We start from the raw sequence: 18018 nt of genomic DNA, 5'->3' as shown, positions 1-18018 counted from the left end.
AGCACCCAGACGGTATGATTTCGAGGATCAGTGAACGGCAGATTATGAAGACTAATCCTCGGGGGCTATCTGTTTAGAGGCAAATTCTGCTCTTAGGGGCTTTAAGCGGAAGTTGCCACTGAAATACAAATGAAGTCTGTGTCTATCAAGAGCTTAGGCCTTATAATGTTGAACTCTGAAGCCACATATGCTCCAAAGGTATTCAAGGCCAAGTCAAAAGAGACGCAGCGCAGCGGCTCTTAATCTCCTGACAGAGATACCACTGCACAAACGGCCAAAAGCTGCTTTTAGGCCTGTGCATTTTTTCAGCTGAGGTCGGTGCAGCTGCGTGAGATGGGTGGATATGAAATGATCTCATAAAGGGAAAGCAATCATGTCTTCGTTTTAATCTGGACTCGTGTCCGTCTTGAGCCGTGGAAAGGAATGCGGCCGTTCGATGACGTTCAGAGGAACAAGCGAACATTAATATTTCTCTCACTCCGGCAGTGATCGTTCATGATGCTCATGTCCATGTGATTCCCAGGCTTAGGCAAAGCTGTAAGGAAATGTGTTGTCTTATTATCTCCTATCAAATCCTAACGGATCAGTTCTAGTCCGGCAGCCAGAGAAATCCATTCCGGTTTCTGTCCCAGATAACTTATGTAAGAATTCTATATGGAATATGGCCTTTATATAACTATGATACACAATGCTGTAGTCACATGACGCCATACCGTAAACAATATAGTTCTGCTCCTTTGCTGTTTAGATTTAAACAAGCTCAAACTTGAGTCTGAATGTGTATTAATATTGTAACATTAGCATAATTAGAGACTCACTAATGTCAGTTTCACACCAATGTCGATCTACAGTCTATCTAGCTAACATTAGCTAATATTAGCCACCATGTGCTACCGACACAAAGGCTGGAGCAACAAACCCCTGAGTGTTACTGAATGAAGCAAGAGTGAGAGTTCATATGTGAGTGGAAGATTGAGCAACTTGTGTTAGACATTCTCACTTTACACTTTAAATAAAATACTGTTTTGGTGTCTTAGTGGCGGAGACAAGGTGATGTCAGACATCGGGCCTCTCTGGCCTCGTTTACTCCGGGCTTGTCGGACTGTTTGCACCGAGGGTCAAGCGACTGAAGAGTCTCTGTGCTCATGGGAAACGTCTTCTGAATGACAACATTGGTGTTGTCTCTGCACTCCGGGCACGGTTCAGATGAGAAGACGTCCACCGCAGACTCTCAGGCCTTGGAGATCATCTCTACTTCTCAAAGTGTGCAGAAGGTCAACAGACCACCATCGGTGTGGTCAGAGAGAGAGAGAGAGAGAAAGAGGGAGAGAGACAGAGAAAGGGAGAGACAGAGAGAGAGAGACAGAGAAAGGGAGAGAGAGAGACAGAGAAAGGGAGAGAGACACAGAGAGAGAGGGAGGGAGAGAGACAGACAGAAAGGGAGACAGAGAGAGAGAGAGAGAGACAGACAGACAGACAGACAGAGAGAGGGAGAGAGAGAGACAGCCATAGAGAGAGAGAGACAGACAGACAGAGAGAGAGAGAGACAGAGGGAGAGAGAGAGAGAGCATCTGCATCATCAGAAAATCCCACACTTGATGCAAGCAAGCGTCAAATCCTTTGACAACGTGACACCCTATAGGCTGAACACTCGTGGGGCATCGCGCGTGGAGGAGAGAAATAGAGTGTTAGAATGTGACACTGTGACACGCGGCTGAGCTCAGTGTGGGGATGCTGTCGGTGTCCTCAGCATCAGTGGAGATGTCCGGTAGTCGTGGAGCGCCACATTGGACCGTTACCTCCACCAGGTGCGTTTGGAAATTAACCGGGGCTCGCGCGTCTTCTCCACTTGGCTCGCACCCATGAACTTTTCGGTCCGCCGCGCGCCGCTGCATCCTTCCCACGGACAATGAAGACGACTCGCAAATGCAGGAGCCTTCTGTCGGTTACCTTGAACTTCTTCGCCATCTTCTTCTCAACGACCGCGTTCATAACGACCTACTGGTGCGTGGGGACCCAGAGAGTCCCCAAGCCGAAGTGCAGCAAGCTGCGGACGCACCAGTGCATCGACTACGGAGTGAACGAGACGGACCCGAACAAAGTGGTGTACAGCTGGGAGACCGGGGACGACCGGTTCCTGTTCCGACAGTTCCACACCGGCATCTGGTTCTCATGTGAGGAGAACATCCACGATGAAAGTAAGAGGAGAAGGTGTGTGTGTGTGTGTGTGTGTGTGTGTGTGTGTGTGTGTGTGTGTGTGTGTGTGTGTGTGTGTGTGTGTGGCCACTGGACTAAAGTTAGTGTACTTCATTACATCATTTCTGATGAGGAAATTATGAAGAAAGCTTTGATGTAGAAACTGATTTATTCTTTATTTGTAGCACTTTTTCAAATTATTTTAATACGACTATATTTTTATTGATAAAAAAATGATTAAAAAAACTATTTGGGTTTATCGTAACAATTTAGTTTCACTTTTCACTCTCTTTTGTTTTAATTGTAGCAGCATTGATCATCATTGTCATCACGTCACAGCTCACTTCACCAGACATGAGGCTATTGTCTCCTCACTTTAAACACACGATCATTTCAGTCATTTCAGCTCCTTCGTTCATCACAATGGAGCTCTCGGTTCAAAATGGGGATTAGTCGCTCTCTTTAATTTATTCCCTCTCATGACAATTTCGGGATAATCGCCTTCCATTTATATCAGTGCGCTCATCAAATTGCAGGGATCTAGTGAGGTCTGTTTTTTTTATATCTGGCGTGGAATGCGGAGCTTCGGTTTAAAGTTTCAAAAGAGAGGACTCACACACACACACACACACACACACACACACACACACACACACACACACACACACACACACACACACACACACACACACACATTCAGTGTTCTACTCCGGGGCCTGAAGTGGGTGATAGGGACACAGTCGTGATCAAAAGGGAAGCGGAAACTGTGAGCAGAGCTTCACTTCTTCACAGGAAAAGTCATTTGGTAATTTAATAACAAAGGGCTCAAGAGGGGGAAATGAGTCGCCGTTAGGTAACGAGCGTCATAAAGGGTGAACGTTCAAGTCAAAGGTGGGATCAGGGCAGATTAGTCCTCTCTGGTCAGTTCTCTGCAACTTGATTAGGACTTGTCCCCCAGCATCCACGGTCAACCCCAGGGAAACACCACGGAGCTCATAACTGTGACAATGTGATGATAATGAACACGTTTATGGCGCTTAAGACTAGAAATGAACGTTGAGATTACTCCGGAAGGAATTCCATCTCCAGCACATGTCCATCTCATCAAGTGTCTGTGCGTGGAGGAGGGGGGGGGGGGGGGGCTGAGACAGCTTGAGTTAATAAGGATTATGTAACAGGGGCCTTGATGAGTTTTTCCTCAAAACAGCTGTTGCCACCCCTCCTTCTACCTGATTAAAGTGTTCCATTTACAACAAATCCAGCGACATGCTCGACAGGCGACAGAAGGAACGCATCACGTCTGCAGGACCGGGTCGTGTTCAGGGTCCTGTCTTTTTGTCCGTCCCGTTTGCTAAATTGACACGGGCTCTTACTGCGTCTCCGAGTGGGTTGAAGGTTTTGAGGCACAGGTGTTATTAAAGTGCCTCTTATTCTGTTCTGTCATTGTAGTTCTATGCAAAGTACCTGTAGCTCAATAGAACAGGAACCAGATGTCAAGCGGCGTTGAAAACACACCAGCTGGTGACACCGAATCAGAAGCCCAAAAAGCTGCATTTCTGACATGTGCCTCTTATTCAACATTCTGTTTATTCATTTTGGAACTTTACGATCTGTGAATCTGCTGTTGCTGCGTGGTCATCGGGCCGGAGGTCATACTCTATCTAAGCCGATCCAGCAAAACACACCTGGACACACATCGGGAATTAAACCCGTATTAGGACGTGGACTTAGGCCGGTATCAGTTCAGTACTAAGAGCATTTATTTATTCACTTTTGTTCTTCTCTGACCTTTTCAACAACTCACATGTCCTCCCAACTCCTGCACAAACACATCACTCACTTGTTTCTGAAGTCATGACGATGTCTTTCTGCTGCAGGTGAGATGTGCAGAAGCTTCATCGACTTGGCGCCGCCGTCGGAGAAAGGTGAGTGTCCGCCGCTCATCACCATCAGAAGTTCTCCACGTGCACGAACGTGCACTAGGAGGTCACGCCGCCGGGCCTGGCAAGGTCAACAAAAGCGAGGAGAAGCACTGATTGCAACACACACACACATACACACAGAGGGAGAGAGCGACTTCACTCTCTCTCGAACTTTTAGGATTTTCAGCTGCGTTGACACTGTCGTATTTAAATAAAAAATACTCATTTCCTGTCTCGCTGCGAGACGATTCGATGGGATCAAAGACGAGACGGAGGCCGCAATGGAGATGCGATTAGGCTTGGCTTGATTTATTCAAGCTGAATAAGATTTGGAGTAGATTTGAGAACTCAGACATCAGCTGAAATTCAGCATTGTAGCACTCGATCAAGACGTGGAACATCAGCCCCTATGTGCTGCCAGAGGAATCACTGAAATCCTCCAAAACATATCAGTGTCAGATATTAAAATAGCAAAAGAATAATTCACAGTTCAGTGTAGTTAAACAGCAGTACATTTAAAAGGACTTGTCATCTGCCATCTGTGCTATGAATGTATTGTAACTTACTGTAAACATACTGTAAATGACATCACATGTAATGTGAACATTTGATGTCGTGGGCTCATTTTGCAGGCATGCTGTGGCTGTCGCTGGTTTCTGAGATGCTGTACATCGTTCTGCTGGTGGTGGGCTTCAGCCTCATGTGTCTGGACCTGGTCCACTCCAGCAACGTCATCGATGGACTCAAGCTCAACGCCTTCGCCGCTGTCTTCACCGTGCTCTCAGGTAGTCACGTCCTTACTGTGTTGACATGCATGCATATGTGTGCGTACATGAGCAGGCTTTACTCTTAAGTCTGTGGAAACCAATCATCTTATTGCTGAAGAGTTCTTTGTGTACATTTTGCATTTGAAGCATGCAGCCATCTAACCATCTACGCATCGTGTGCCTTGCTTCAGGTCTTCTGGGCATGGTGGCTCATGTGATGTACACACAGGTCTTCCAGGTCACCGTCAGCCTCGGTCCACCTGATTGGAGGCCCTACAACTGGGACTACGGCTGGTCCTTCTGGTATGACTCCACAGTCACGCAGCAGCTGGACTCCCGCTGACAAGGGAGTCCCTTCCGCCTGTAGCGGCCCCCAAAAATAGCGGGTTGTAGCTCTGCTGTCGCCCCGGCATCGCTGTCTCTAATGAAAACAGCCCAAAGCTCTCATGTTGTGGCAGGATTAGGCTTTGGTGTCCAAAGCCCCAATACAGGCGTGATTGGAATTGCATAAGGGGATGATATTTCACTCCTTTACAATATGCACAGGATGCTGGAAATTTGCTTTAGAGGCTAAACAATTCTTGACCTTTCGTGGGCATTAGCCAACCCGCATGAAAAGTACATGAGACGATGATTGTCTGATCCCCCATGTGGGCCGGCATGCTTGAGGGGAGCAGAGGGACTTTGAAGTGATTCACGCAAATCTCCACAAACAAAAAAAAAATGTCCAAATGCAATTAGAATTGTGTCCCTACACGGTGCTGTTCATCAACCGCTGAATTACAAAGTGCATTTCTCTCTGTTCTGTTCTCTATCAGCATGGCCTGGGCGTCCTTCACCTGCTGCATGGGCGCGTCAGTCACCACGCTCAACTCCTACACGAAGACCGTCATCGAGTTCAGGCACAAGCGCAAGACCTTCGAGCAGAGCATACGCGAGGAGCACGCGCGCGAGGCTTTCGGATATTTACGGGAATGCTCCCTGCACTCCATCTCCAAATCCGTGGAGGTTTATTCCAGCCAGACCCTGAAAGGTGGCAGGAAAACTCCCACGCCCGCCGACTCTCTGGACCTGAGCGACGTTGCAACGTCTTTAGGGGAAGAGCAGTGCTGAACACGACGGGACAGTTTAGGTGGTTGGCATCGCTGATGGATGGGGAAGCGCTGAGGTCCAATATGTGGTTTGGGACGAACAGCTGACAGGATTTCAGGGACGCGTCATTAGCTCCTCCTGATTCACTGCCTTAATCGTGGGTCCAACCGGCTTCGACCGGAAACAGCTGGACATGAGCTAATCTCATGGATGAAGGTGTTGCCACTGTTTGTGTAACCTACCACCATGTAGAAATAAAAGTACTGTACACCCGTAGAAATAGAGCGAGGGCCTCTCAGATGCTAATAGCCTTATTAAAGTTACTGTGAGGAACTTTTAACTGGTTATGAAACGGTCTCAATTTAATATCGTTGCCTCTATATGACTTTCTGTGGCTAAACAAGACCATCAGCAATTCTATCTAGTTATTCTCCATCTTAAATCGGTGCCACCGTGTCGGATTTTGCGCAAAATCAGATTCAATTATGTCGGTTAGCTCCGGTTTGGGAGGAAGACGGCTCGGCTCAGCAGCGTCTCCTCCTCCTGCCAGCAGCACGGCCTCGCCTCGCCTCGCCTCGCCTCGCCGCTCCACACCGACGCCACGCCGCTGGAGACCCAGAGGGCGGAGGGAAGGGAGCATCGGGAGAACCAGAACCGGGACTGAGCGGGACAGACTGTCTAAGACCCCTGCTGCAGTCAAATGAGAGGTTTTGTAAATGGACTCTGGTGCTCAGAAACACTACCACTCTTCTCAACAGGGCCCACCAACACAGAATGGAAGTTCCCTGTAGCAGCTTTAAACATGTTTCAGTCAATCAATAAATCAATGCAAAGACACTGGTCACTGCTTTCCATTCATTGTGACACAAAGCCACAAACAATTACTGCAAATGATGTGCCTGCATATAGAAAGTATCTTTGTGCACAGAATGACTGTGGAAAGTTTCATCTTCACAACCAGTTACTTTTATTGTGATTTGCATATTTAGCCCAAACATCACACGGTATCAGGAGAAACTCCAGAGACACGTTTGATCTCAAGATGACCATCAGTCAATATAATATCACATATGTTTCAGTGCCGTATGTAATGTGATTTGATGTTTCTGCTTTGACTGAAGTAAAATATATATACTCACTGCTATGGAAATGACTCTTTTCATTGTGTCCCCTCAAAACACGTGTTTCAGTTATTGCTGCTTCCAGAGCCGAGAGGGAATTCTTTTAACGAGGCGAAACGACACGTTTTTATTCAAAGCAGAGTCTTCTTTATAGGTCTGGAGGGGATCTTTAATGTGACGTTGGAATCACTGAGAAGACAGATGCGTGATAATACCTCAAACTCAATGGCATTACATACATAACGCCTCTAGAGGGCAGTGTTGTGTTACGCGTCACTCAGTTTCTACCGGTGACCGTATTCTCTGAGCTGACACTGGACGGTTCAGGCATTTCTTACAACATAGTGTTTTATGGTAGAGTTTGTTTTGAAGGGTTCATCGGATGTTCTGTTGTTGTTCTGCCTGGGATCAGCGGCTCAATCAAGTAGAGTGTTTACAGCTTTGCCTCATTATGATCCTGAAATTCAGAGGTTTCGTTTTGTTTTGTCAAACCCTCTCTTCCTATTGGATGGCGGCACAACAAAAAGGACGGTGACAAATACAGTCGTCTTCATCTTTCTTTTATTAAGTATCTGGTATTAATCTACATTTCACAGAGAATATAACAGGATTAACAACTTGTGTTAATGATACAGAAATGACACTAGGCACAAGATCAGGCCTCGTGTGTACTTGTTATAATACAAGGCTTGTATACCGTTTTAGAGACATATTAAAATATATTGGTAAAAAATATTGCATAAAGAGGTGGACCTGCACTCTCTTCTCGCCCTGCTACAGTAGAGATCGTATCGCTTTGTTCTTTTGGATTTACAGCAGGATTGAACAATCACCTTATTTATTGACTGATGCTGATCTTTGGTCGACAACTCAAACCCTAAACCGACAAAGTGTGATTTCCGTCGTCTGTTGTCGTTTTCAGTCGCGTATCTTCGGCTTTGGTCAGTAACCGTCATCGTACTCGTTCTGGGCCTGTTGCCGGGTCAACATGGCCCGTATGAGAGCGCTGGAGCCCGCCGGAGCTGAGTTCTGTGGGGCAGCTGGGACCCACTGAGGCCTGTCCTCTTGCTCGGCCCGCTCTCTGGCTCGCATGACTTGCATCATGACAGCTGACACGGAGGACGGCGGGTCGTGTGCGTCATCCGCCCCGTCCTCCTCCGCCCTCTGCCTGGCCTGCATCACCTGTGTGACGGCGCTGGATGTGTTGAAAGGGCTCTCAGAAAAACCCGTGCCGTAGTACTCGTCCCCCTCTTGACCCTCGACCCTCGGCCTGGCTTGCCCGGCCTGTGCGAAGGCGCTGGAGAACAGCGAGCGGTTATCTTCATCCTGGGCGTCGGCCCTCTGACTGGCCAGCATGGCCTGAATCAGAGCGCTGGAGGTGGAGATGTCGGAGGGAACGGGCACTCCACCGGTGCGGCGTCTCTCTTCCTCCTGTTCAAGCTGCTGGCGAGCGAGCAACGCCTGGACCATGGCGTTTGAGTTGGACTGACCGGTGGAGGAGTGGTCGTCTGGACGCCGCTTGGAGTGCTGAGGACGGGAGAAAGTATGCGGCGAGGTTGATGACAAATGTCAGGCTGAAAGGTGAAGAGTTACCGTGAAATCATCTTCACATCAAACCTTTTTTGGATTCTTCTGTTTGGATTTTTTATCAAGCTGGAGGTTCTGGAGCTTTTCCAACAAGAAGGACTTGTCTTTCCCTTCCTGGTGGGAGGACAAGAGAGAGAGAGAGAGAGAGAGAGAGAGAGAGAGAGAGAGAGAGAGAGAAAGAAAGAGAACTATTTGAAAAGCAGGCATACCAAAGGGCTACCAAGCAGAAATATACAGAACAGCATTTTAATGATGGTTTTTAAAACACACTCACGTTAACAATCCGTTGTCTCAGCAGACCAATAAGCTGCTTGCGGCCCTGAGTGACTTGCCAGAAGATGTATATAATGACACTGAGGAGGAAAACATGATAATATGAATGACAAATTATTTGCATAATGACACTAACACACTCACTTGTACAGGAACACACACACACACACACACACACCTTGTTGAGTCTATGATTCAATAGTCAAATGAATGTCGGTAAAGACAGGGGAACATTGTGACTGTTCAATGACAAACGGATTGTTTAATGTTAAACTTAAACTCAATGGTCTGAAAGGAAACTGCGCTGCACATGACGTTGCTATGACAACGGCACATACACTACACACCTAGTTGTCCATTTTGTCGACACTTTGCCTCAGCTGATTAAGTCCTTTTTTTGTCATTTCTCGAATAAACGATACATTAATAATCTTCAGAATTTAATTTTTTTTTCCCCAGTCAACACAGTTTTGCAAAAACTGATTCCCAACCGGATTTTTTTTTGTCACGCACTTACATGATGATGAGCGAGATAAGGAAGTAGAAGATTTCACTTCTGATGACATGTTCGTAGATCCAGACGGCCCACTGAGAACCAGGGATCTTCTCCAGATCGTCTATCCACACTCCAACCACACTGAAGGTGTTGTTGAGTCCCCGAAAAGGACCGCACTGCTCCGAGGGAGTCAGACTGCAGCGCAGGACAAGGTGGACACGAGCAAGACTTAGGTTTGTACGGGTAAAGAGTGCAGCACGTATCAAAGACTGGTCAGGTTGTTAGTGTGATATTCAAAATGGGTCCTTGTACCTCCAGGCGGTGTATGCAACCATGGACAGGGCTCCCACGAAGAAAGGGAAGAAGAGGAGGGCGATGAAGATGGTTTGCATCTGAGCTGCTCTGCCCGACCGTCGCGGAGGCTGGCAGTTCTGGATCAGGCTGACCTGGGTAACCAAACACACACACACACACACACACACACACAAACACCATTTTTCACTCATTATTATTGCAATACCTCATGGTATTATTGAAGTTCACAACACCATGAGCTCATTTCTGCCAAAACATCAAATCTGTTTCACTCCCTGATAAAGAACACGAGGAGCTCGTCAGAGCTTTGAAAAGCATTGCTTCAAAGCTCATTCAGCACGTTCATTAAACATTCAACAACACCGGGTCAACGGGTCAAATTACCAATCATGTTCCATTATTTGACTCTGGGATTGATTGACTTTATATAGCACAACCACACGCCCTACCTGCCTTTACTAGGACACGAAATAAAGCACGCTGTCAGCGTGACGAAAGGAGTTAATTAGATGATTGAACCAGGTGCACAAATAGCGTAACGTGAGCCTAAAACATCACACAGAGTGGCTCGGCCAGCGAGGGCTTCGTATCTTCCTGTGGCCGTGTGTCATGGTGGCCTCTAAACTAAATGAACCTGCACTTACCTTCTTTACGTAAAACAGAAGGAAAAATTTGAGGATCTGGATGGCAGGCAGCAGAGGAGAGAAGTAGATTCCAATCCTGTGGGGAGATAATAGAAAATAAACTCACTTTTAATAATAAATAAGCCCTGAGAGCAGAAGAGAGAACACATATCCTGATCCTGATCTCATCGCGCTCTCGCTGTAGATTTTGTAGTGATTGTTGGAGGCATTGATCTTACCAGGACAGAGTCTGTGCGTAGATGAGTTCCAGGACATTTCTGGCTACGTCGAACTCTGGAACCCCGAGGCGAGGTAGTAATCTCGTCCCAATCACACTGTTACAAAGAAATCATGATTTTGATTTAGGTTAACCTGCCCCATTGCTGTGATCGCGAAGAACAAAGTGAAAGTGTGTAACTCACTTGCTAAGAAACTCTCCAAAGAAGGATCCCAACATCAGAAAAAGGAAATCAACAATGACGAGACGGTACAAAGCCTGGCCCACGATGGACTCCCAACACTGTGGAGAACACAACCGCTCCATAAACGACCGTCTGTATACTGACATGACTAACACCGGTGTATTTAAAAATGGTCAAACGTACTGAAAACGTAGCCACAACGGTCATCCAGTAATAACACAAGACGGCCAGAATGGACATCTTGAGCAACACGTTTCTTTGGGAAAAGAGAAAAAAAAGGATTATTAATGCTCAACAGAATTAGTTAAGCATCAATTAGTTGAGAAGATTGATGCCACCACTGTGTGAAGGTACAGTAAATACAAAGCTGGAGCCTGCAGCCGGTTAGCTTAGCTGAGCATAACCTGACTAAAAACAGGTGGAAACTAATCTAACCTGGCTCTTAAGAAGAAGGTGACAAATTCATTATATATGTGTATTAATGCTAATTGTGGTTTTAGAGGGGAATAATCCAAATTAGTTATTGAGCTTCAGAAGAGCCATGCTAGCTATTTCCCCCCGTTTCCAGTCTTTATGCTAAGCTAAGCTAAATTAATCAACTTGTGGCTCCAGCTTCATAATGAATGGACAGATCTATCAATCTTGTCATTTGATTCTCGGCAATAAAGCAAATAAGTGCATTTTGCATAGTATAATGTGTCCCTGCAGTCTAACCTGACCACCAGAGCGTAGATCTGTCTGCGCTGGCTGGAGTAGAGCTCAAACTTGTTGAAGAGGGAGTAGAAGAGCGGGACGACCAGGTTCATCAGAGACACCACAAAGGGAACCAGGAGAGTCTCTGCCTCCTGGAGCAGAGACCAGCTGGCGGCATCTGTCGCCCGCTATAAAGACGACAGACGGAGGTCAGCTCACGGCAGCGCCAGACAGCAAACACTGAGAAGTGACTCAAACCCTGCACTGCCGGTAAATGACTTGACACATTACTGTAAGTTACAAGCTTATGACACACGCTGATACAGATCTTAAAGACCAAATACTTTACCATGCCATAAAGTGTTACTAAGCAGTTTATCCACAAACAAAGGGATCAATAGAGTTCTGTTAATACTGGTTTTACAATTATTTTCCAGACAGAGAAGAAACCTTTTTTCCTGTTCTCTGTAGTCTATATCGAACAAAAGCAATTAGTCCAATTTAATTGTATAATTGCTCAATCTTTACTCGTGTACCTGCTGTTCGTATTGGCAGAGATAATAGATGCTAGCTCCACAGCCGACAGCCAAGCCGGTGGAGAGCAGCCAGGAACCCAGATAGACCCCAAAGTGCTTCAGCTCTTCAGAGAGGGTGAGCAGCTCCCTCTGGGCCTTCTCTGACAAGGACTCCTGAAGATATGGCAAGAGGACAATCGTGGCTGTGAAACATAATGAGGCTTCGTGGTTTGTCTTTAAGCAGGAATTAACCTCTGACAGAGCAGAGCGTCTGAAGGCTTATCTCACTCAGAGTTGCTCGTTTCAGATATATTTCATGAATGAAACGACTCTCTCTCTCTCTCTCTCTCTCTCTCTCTCTCTCTCTCTCTCTCTCTCTCTCTCTCTTTCCCCACCTGGTGTCTGGAGTTTCCAGCACAGTAATAGTCACCTTGAGTTGGACGCGTAGGTTGTTCTTGCGCTGTCTCACTGCCCTCTCATTGGTAATACTGAAGTCCCAGCTGCAGAGAAGCTGCCATGCGCTGTTTGAAGTTGGGTCTGCTAGTGCATAGTTCTTCTTGAATGCGCTGTCCATGCTGCGAGAGACAAATAGGTAAGATGTATGTCTTTGCATTCAAAGGGCAAAAACAATATATATATATATATATATATATATATATATATATATATATATATATATATATATATATATATATATATATATTGTGATCTGCATTCTAGTTGTACAGAAAATGAACTAACCTGAAGATAAGTGCAATTCCACACAGAACCATGTAGACTGCAATGGTGAAGAAGTAGGCCAACTGCATGTTGTACTCCACCAGGCCATGCAGGGTTTCATTGCTGTAGCCACCGTAGTACATGACGGTGTGGTGGAAGTAACCCTGGAGGAACCGAAACACATTTACTATGCATTGGGAGAAACAAAATGAAAGTTGCAGAAAACCAAAAAAATGAGCTGAAAAGGATCTGTAAAGCTAAGGGAACTGCTCGGGGCGATGACTCTTTTGTGTGGTCATTAATACAAGACTTTTAATTGTCACACGTAGTAATTTCATCCACTGTCGATATCAACAAATATTGATCGGAGCAACTAAATGGAATGTATTAGGGATCATTTGGATAGTTGCGGATTCACGAGTCTCAACTCACTGCTCCAGATAGTAGCTCCAGGCCTGTGAAGCTCACGTTGGGAGGTATGTTGGGAGACGGGTCGTAAACGAGCAGCGGGATGGTAATAAAGCCAAAGTTGACCAGGAACGAGAAAATGTTGAACATGAGCAGCCACTTGAGGAACACGAAGTAGCTGAGGACACTGGTGCCAAACTTGCCACCGATCTCTTTCATGATGCCTTGCCACAGCTCCAGGGTCTGCCTGGCTGAGCTGATGCTGTAGCCGCACCTGCGGAAAGACTGAGAGAGAGAGAGAGAGAGAGAGAGAGAGAGAGAGAGAGAGAGAGAGAGAGAGAGAGAGAGAGAGAGAGAGAGAGAGAGAGAGAGCACCTTGTGAACATGTATAAGCACGTAGCACATAGGTTACATATCAAAATGGCTGTACGCACAATGAGTTGTTTAAGTATGGCGCTGCAGCATGTTGTTTACTTACCAGGGACACGTTCTCAGAGAAGTCTGCAAAACAGGTGAAGTTGCGAGATTGCTTGGAGGACTTAAACGCCAGCACTCGGCTCCTGTGGAGGTAATTTAGAGCAATGTTTGGTGTGATAATGACATAAAGCACCTTAAAGGTCTAGATCTCCCGATGAATTAGGTACATTGTGACACAACGCAGCAGAAACATCTTTGGACTTTCTGTCATTTTAATAGTTTCTTGTGAAATATACCTCGAAACAAGAGAGCAGTGTGTACATGTGTATATATTCCTCCAGTGATCTCTATTGCAACACAGTACCACCATGTCTTTGCGTACAGAACTCTTATTTTATGGCTCTCAGCAGCAATGGTTAACCTGGGATGATGCTGACAAGGAAGCGTGTAACCTTTAACTGCTCCTGAGTCAAGACCCACCTGATGTGTTGCTTCTCCTCAAAGCTCATTGGAAGATCCCGAATGGCCCGAATTCGGTCCCGCGTCGACAGGGCAACGAGCTCCTTGACCAGGTTCTGTTCCTCTGTCACACACCAGACAAGACGAGATGAGACCCCCCTGTGATCTTTACACAGGCTCCCACCCCAGAACGTACACATCAGGCGTCTCTCCTCACACCGCTTACCGTTCTCCATCTCGCTCCTGACGGCGTCCTCTGCGAAGGCTGCATGGGCAGGATCCCCGCTAGGAAACATGCTCATCCTTCTCATTGTCATTCCCCTCCATCTCACTGTCATGTTACCTGGACGTACGGACGCGAAGAGAACAATGTGCTTCGCTGATGTATAGCGGTGAACTCACGAGGCACGTGTTGCCTACTGTAAATGCGTTGATTGACGGTACAGCTGATAGCAGTGCACTTCAGCACCAGCTGTGGGTGCTACTATGCCACCGAATTCACATTATCTTCACTCCTGATAACAAAAGCTACAATACTGTAGCTGCTGACGCCACAGCCGGAGACAGACGACTGTGCCAACTGCTTCACTAGAGTGACTACTGTCATTCTCAGGGAGCGTGGTAATGCTTCACAATATGGCGTGCTGATTACAGTGTAATAAAGTGGCATTATAATTTAAGACATCCGTGTCAGCGGCTCTGTGAGGAGGACAGTGATGCTTTGAGCTCAGCATGCTAACCTGCTCACAGTGCTAACGTTTTTAACAATGCTGTTTACCACGTTCACCACTTTATGTTAGCGTGTCGGTGCCATACCATTAGCTAACTAAACATATAGTAAAATTGTGGCTGATGGGAATGTGATTCGTTTTATTTGGTCATAAACCAACGTACTGGAGACATTAAAATGAAGATCTGATAACACACAGAGTTATCACAGTTCCTCCTGAGCAGCGTGTTGTTGTGATACTTCAGTACGGACTAACGGAGCCATGCTGCTTTTATGGCTGGAAAAAGATGTCTCTTCATGCTGAAAACATAAATTCTAAGTTTTCCACACCCTTTAGATTATGTCCTTCAGATTAAGACAACCTTTTCCCCACAGCCCCCTTCCCCTCCGTTTTATTTTCTTTGCCAACTTCCTTGTCTGTCTTGATGTGTGTAGCCTCCATTAATGATTATCCTGAAGGACTTTGTAAAGGTAATTGATCATCAAAGTCAACAGGTCAAAATGAACGTCCCTAATACTCTCATTCAGTGTTTTGTAATGCACATAAAGTGGATCACGATCTATCCCCGAAGGAGGAATGGTGATTGAGCCCCACTTATGGAAGTATGGCAATACCTTGCAGTATAAAACACTGGGTGAAAAAATACCGTATTACAGTTTTCCTCCATTGTATACACACAAACTGATAGAGATATGCATACAATAAAAGAAACACTTGAAGCTCATGAATCAATAAAAAGACTGCGAAACAAATCGGAAAATAGAAATTCTAAACGAAATGTTAAGGATTGACACTTTAACAACTTAATGTGTGTGTGTGTGTGTGTGTGTGTGTGTGTGTGTGTTCAGCTTACAATAACTGTGAAAAGAACCTTTTGTCTACGGAGTAAGATTAGTTTAACCATTACCTGACATTGCAGAAGAAAGGCGCACAGGAGGTGGTTGATCATGCTGCGAGTCGGGTGGGATTTGGAACGTACTGTGATCTGAATAGAAGTGAGGAGATACAATAGAAGTGTCAACAGACGTGTCACTTAGCAACATACAGAGAGGGACGTATAGAGACACGTTACAGAGAGTATACAGAAATCAAAATGTGCACGCAGACTTAATATTGTTCCGTAGTTCAGCTCGGTCACTCACTGAGGTCATGCTGCCATGACGGACTCTCTGTTGAGATGAGGCCCATGGGGATGCTTTCCCTCCCCCTCCAGCTCTCCTCATGCCACCCCCCCACCGGCACGCTGGTCTGACCGGCCGGGTAATGTCCGTCTGCCCGCTCACCCCTGGCGTAGGGGTTGGCGTGGTGGCTTTTACTAGGAGACATAGAGACCACACGGAAAACAAATGACGTCACGTGAAAGACAAATCGTTGAGGTCGTTACACTTTGTGTTTATGAATACTTAAGAGCCCAGGGGTCATCGGTTCAAGAGAGGAACTGGAATTTCAAGATCATTATCTGTGATTAAGTGTCATAGATATATGGCTAAGACGGAGGTGATTGTTTTTCTCCTGTGGGTCATTTTAAGGATATAATATCCTACGAGGAAGTGCAGGATCAAGTTTCTACACTAGAAAATAATGGACTAATATATGTGTCCCTGAAGTTTACTGTCATGTCTTTTTTTTTTTTTGGGGGAAACTTTTCTTATTAATACCCTAACATTTTAAGCCAAAAGCTGAAACATAAATTGAATCCCTCTTACAGCCGGGGAAGATAAACAGCACACGGCCGCCTGCTCCTTGAGGACATCCTGTTCATTCCCTCACAGTACGTGACATGCCCTTTGATTACCAGTAAAGACACAGCACTCACTCAAACACGCTCTGTGATAAGTCAAGGTTTTTCAGGATAAATGATTCACTGACGAACATTCGATGACAAAACCACATTTTAATGTTTTATTGCCACAAACCTTCTATCAATTTCCAGAGTCTCGCTGTCATGGTAGGCAGAGTTGACGAATCCTCCGTTTCTGTAACTTGTCATGAGATCTGTCAAATTGATCCGTTCCCTCTTCTTTGGAGACGATCCTTCAGCTCGACCCTGCTGCGGTCACTCTTCAATATGTTGATGTGTGTATAGTCCAGGTTCAGTAATACACTGTCAGAAAAAAACTTGCTCTTGAACATTAAGTTATAATGAGAACGATAAGAGTATATATGCCTTCATTACTTGATGTATTGAGGCTTCAGCTGCCAGCTAAGTCAACTTTAATATTGCCCAAACAAGCAGCATCACATGTTGCGTCCAAGTGCCTGTCTTTGCTCAGAGTGACAGCTACATTGTCGGGGGGAAGAACGTGTAATTGAATCTCTTCTTGCCCTCCTCATCTGTTCATCATTAATTCATACAACGGGTTTGGTTTCCACCACATGCAGCAGTCTACGGTTCTCACACACAGAGTCACTGACGGATGGAAAAATAGGAAAATCTGAATAACAATGAACAGAAAACTACAGTCTGACAAATCAACAATTTGTCTGCTATATTTACTACACTGTGCAGATGATGAACGTTATTGACAAACTGCTTACCTGGTAGTGTTGTGATGGTGGGAGAATAACAGAAGAAAGTCCTTATAAAATGCTGTAGCGTTTGCGAAAAGTGGCTTCTAGTCTTTTTCGCAGTCCAAGCCAGAGGAGTGACCTGTGAGAAACACCATCAGTGGGGCTGTCTCTTCTACCAGGAAGTGTGTGCTGAGCTCATAAAGGTAAAAGTCCACTGTCTTTGGATAGGCTATGTAAATCCCTTGCGGACACTTTGTGTTGTGACAAAATCATGAAACCCCCAGAGGCTGGAATTTAATTGGCATCCAGGACTTAAGGTGGGCAGGATGTTTTATCATATCTGGTGCTCAGTCATTGAAGTTGTCTACATAGACATGGTAATCAATACAGTATAGATAGATAAATAGATAGATAGATAAATAGTGTTGAGTTGCATTATGGGAAATGTAGGGATGCAGTGTTTTTGACCCATTTAGCAACCAAAATGCAAACCGGTTTTATCCTGGTTTATACCTGGTTTATACCCTTTAATAATTTTAGACTCTATTTTAGACTCTAAGAGGTCTTTTTTTAACAATCTAACACAACTTTATACAGTAGATGAGGGTTTAAAAAATTAGTGATAAACATATTAATGAATCAAAATAGACTAGATATTTTTAAACCAGTCAATATGAAACGGAAGAAAATAAGAAAAATACGAAAAAAAGGGTAACAATAAAGGAGTTTAGAGAGTTTGAGGTCTGAGCG

At 45.5% G+C, this 18018-nt stretch overlaps 2 protein-coding genes across 2 annotated transcripts; one reads left to right on the top strand and one right to left on the bottom strand.

The window, feature by feature from the left end:
- The first annotated feature begins 1909 nt into the window (after positions 1-1909).
- Positions 1910-6089, top strand: LOC137886492 (germ cell-specific gene 1-like protein). Its single transcript, XM_068728969.1, has 5 exons — positions 1910-2198; positions 4074-4121; positions 4751-4903; positions 5077-5188; positions 5704-6089. The coding sequence occupies exons 1-5, from the start codon at positions 1910-1912 to the stop codon at positions 5996-5998; spliced, it is 897 nt and encodes a 298-aa protein (XP_068585070.1). The 3' UTR covers positions 5999-6089.
- Positions 6090-7642: 1553 nt separating this feature from the next.
- tmc5 (transmembrane channel like 5) lies at positions 7643-17428 on the bottom strand. The gene is made up of 21 exons (XM_068729080.1): positions 17296-17428; positions 16674-16861; positions 15900-16072; positions 15665-15742; positions 14253-14369; positions 14048-14150; positions 13629-13710; positions 13175-13435; positions 12764-12906; positions 12453-12597; positions 12044-12196; positions 11529-11695; positions 10998-11070; positions 10815-10912; positions 10632-10727; positions 10414-10489; positions 9767-9900; positions 9476-9649; positions 8960-9038; positions 8716-8799; positions 7643-8625 (listed from the first exon to the last, which is right to left on the bottom strand). The coding sequence occupies exons 2-21, from the start codon at positions 16745-16747 to the stop codon at positions 8041-8043; spliced, it is 2895 nt and encodes a 964-aa protein (XP_068585181.1). The 5' UTR covers positions 16748-16861; positions 17296-17428; the 3' UTR covers positions 7643-8040.
- Positions 17429-18018: the final 590 nt, after the last annotated feature.

The sequence above is a fragment of the Cebidichthys violaceus genome, unplaced genomic scaffold (genome assembly GCF_023349555.1).
Source record: "Cebidichthys violaceus isolate CVI_PGR_0920_01 unplaced genomic scaffold, fCebVio1.0.p SCAF_44, whole genome shotgun sequence".
In the NCBI taxonomy this organism is placed as follows: Eukaryota; Metazoa; Chordata; class Actinopteri; order Perciformes; family Stichaeidae; genus Cebidichthys; species Cebidichthys violaceus.
The sequence above is the reverse complement of the archived record's forward strand: the minus strand, read 5'-3'. Positions and strand labels throughout refer to the sequence as shown.

Bases quoted from the DNA above. Each gene is read 5' to 3' on its own strand.
- LOC137886492 (XM_068728969.1), top strand. From the start codon at position 1,910: ATGAAGACGACTCGCAAATGCAGGAGCCTTCTGTCGGTTACCTTGAAC. The intron at 4,904-5,076 runs GTAGTCACGTCC...GCCTTGCTTCAG, and splicing joins TGTCTTCACCGTGCTCTCAG to GTCTTCTGGGCATGGTGGCT. The intron at 5,189-5,703 runs GTATGACTCCAC...GTTCTCTATCAG, and splicing joins GACTACGGCTGGTCCTTCTG to CATGGCCTGGGCGTCCTTCA.
- tmc5 (XM_068729080.1), bottom strand. From the start codon at position 16,747: ATGACAAGTTACAGAAACGGAGGATTCGTCAACTCTGCCTACCATGAC. The intron at 11,071-11,528 runs GTTAGACTGCAG...CTTTTCCCAAAG, and splicing joins ATCTACGCTCTGGTGGTCAG to AAACGTGTTGCTCAAGATGT. The intron at 9,901-10,413 runs GTAAGTGCAGGT...TTGGTTACCCAG, and splicing joins TTCTGTTTTACGTAAAGAAG to GTCAGCCTGATCCAGAACTG.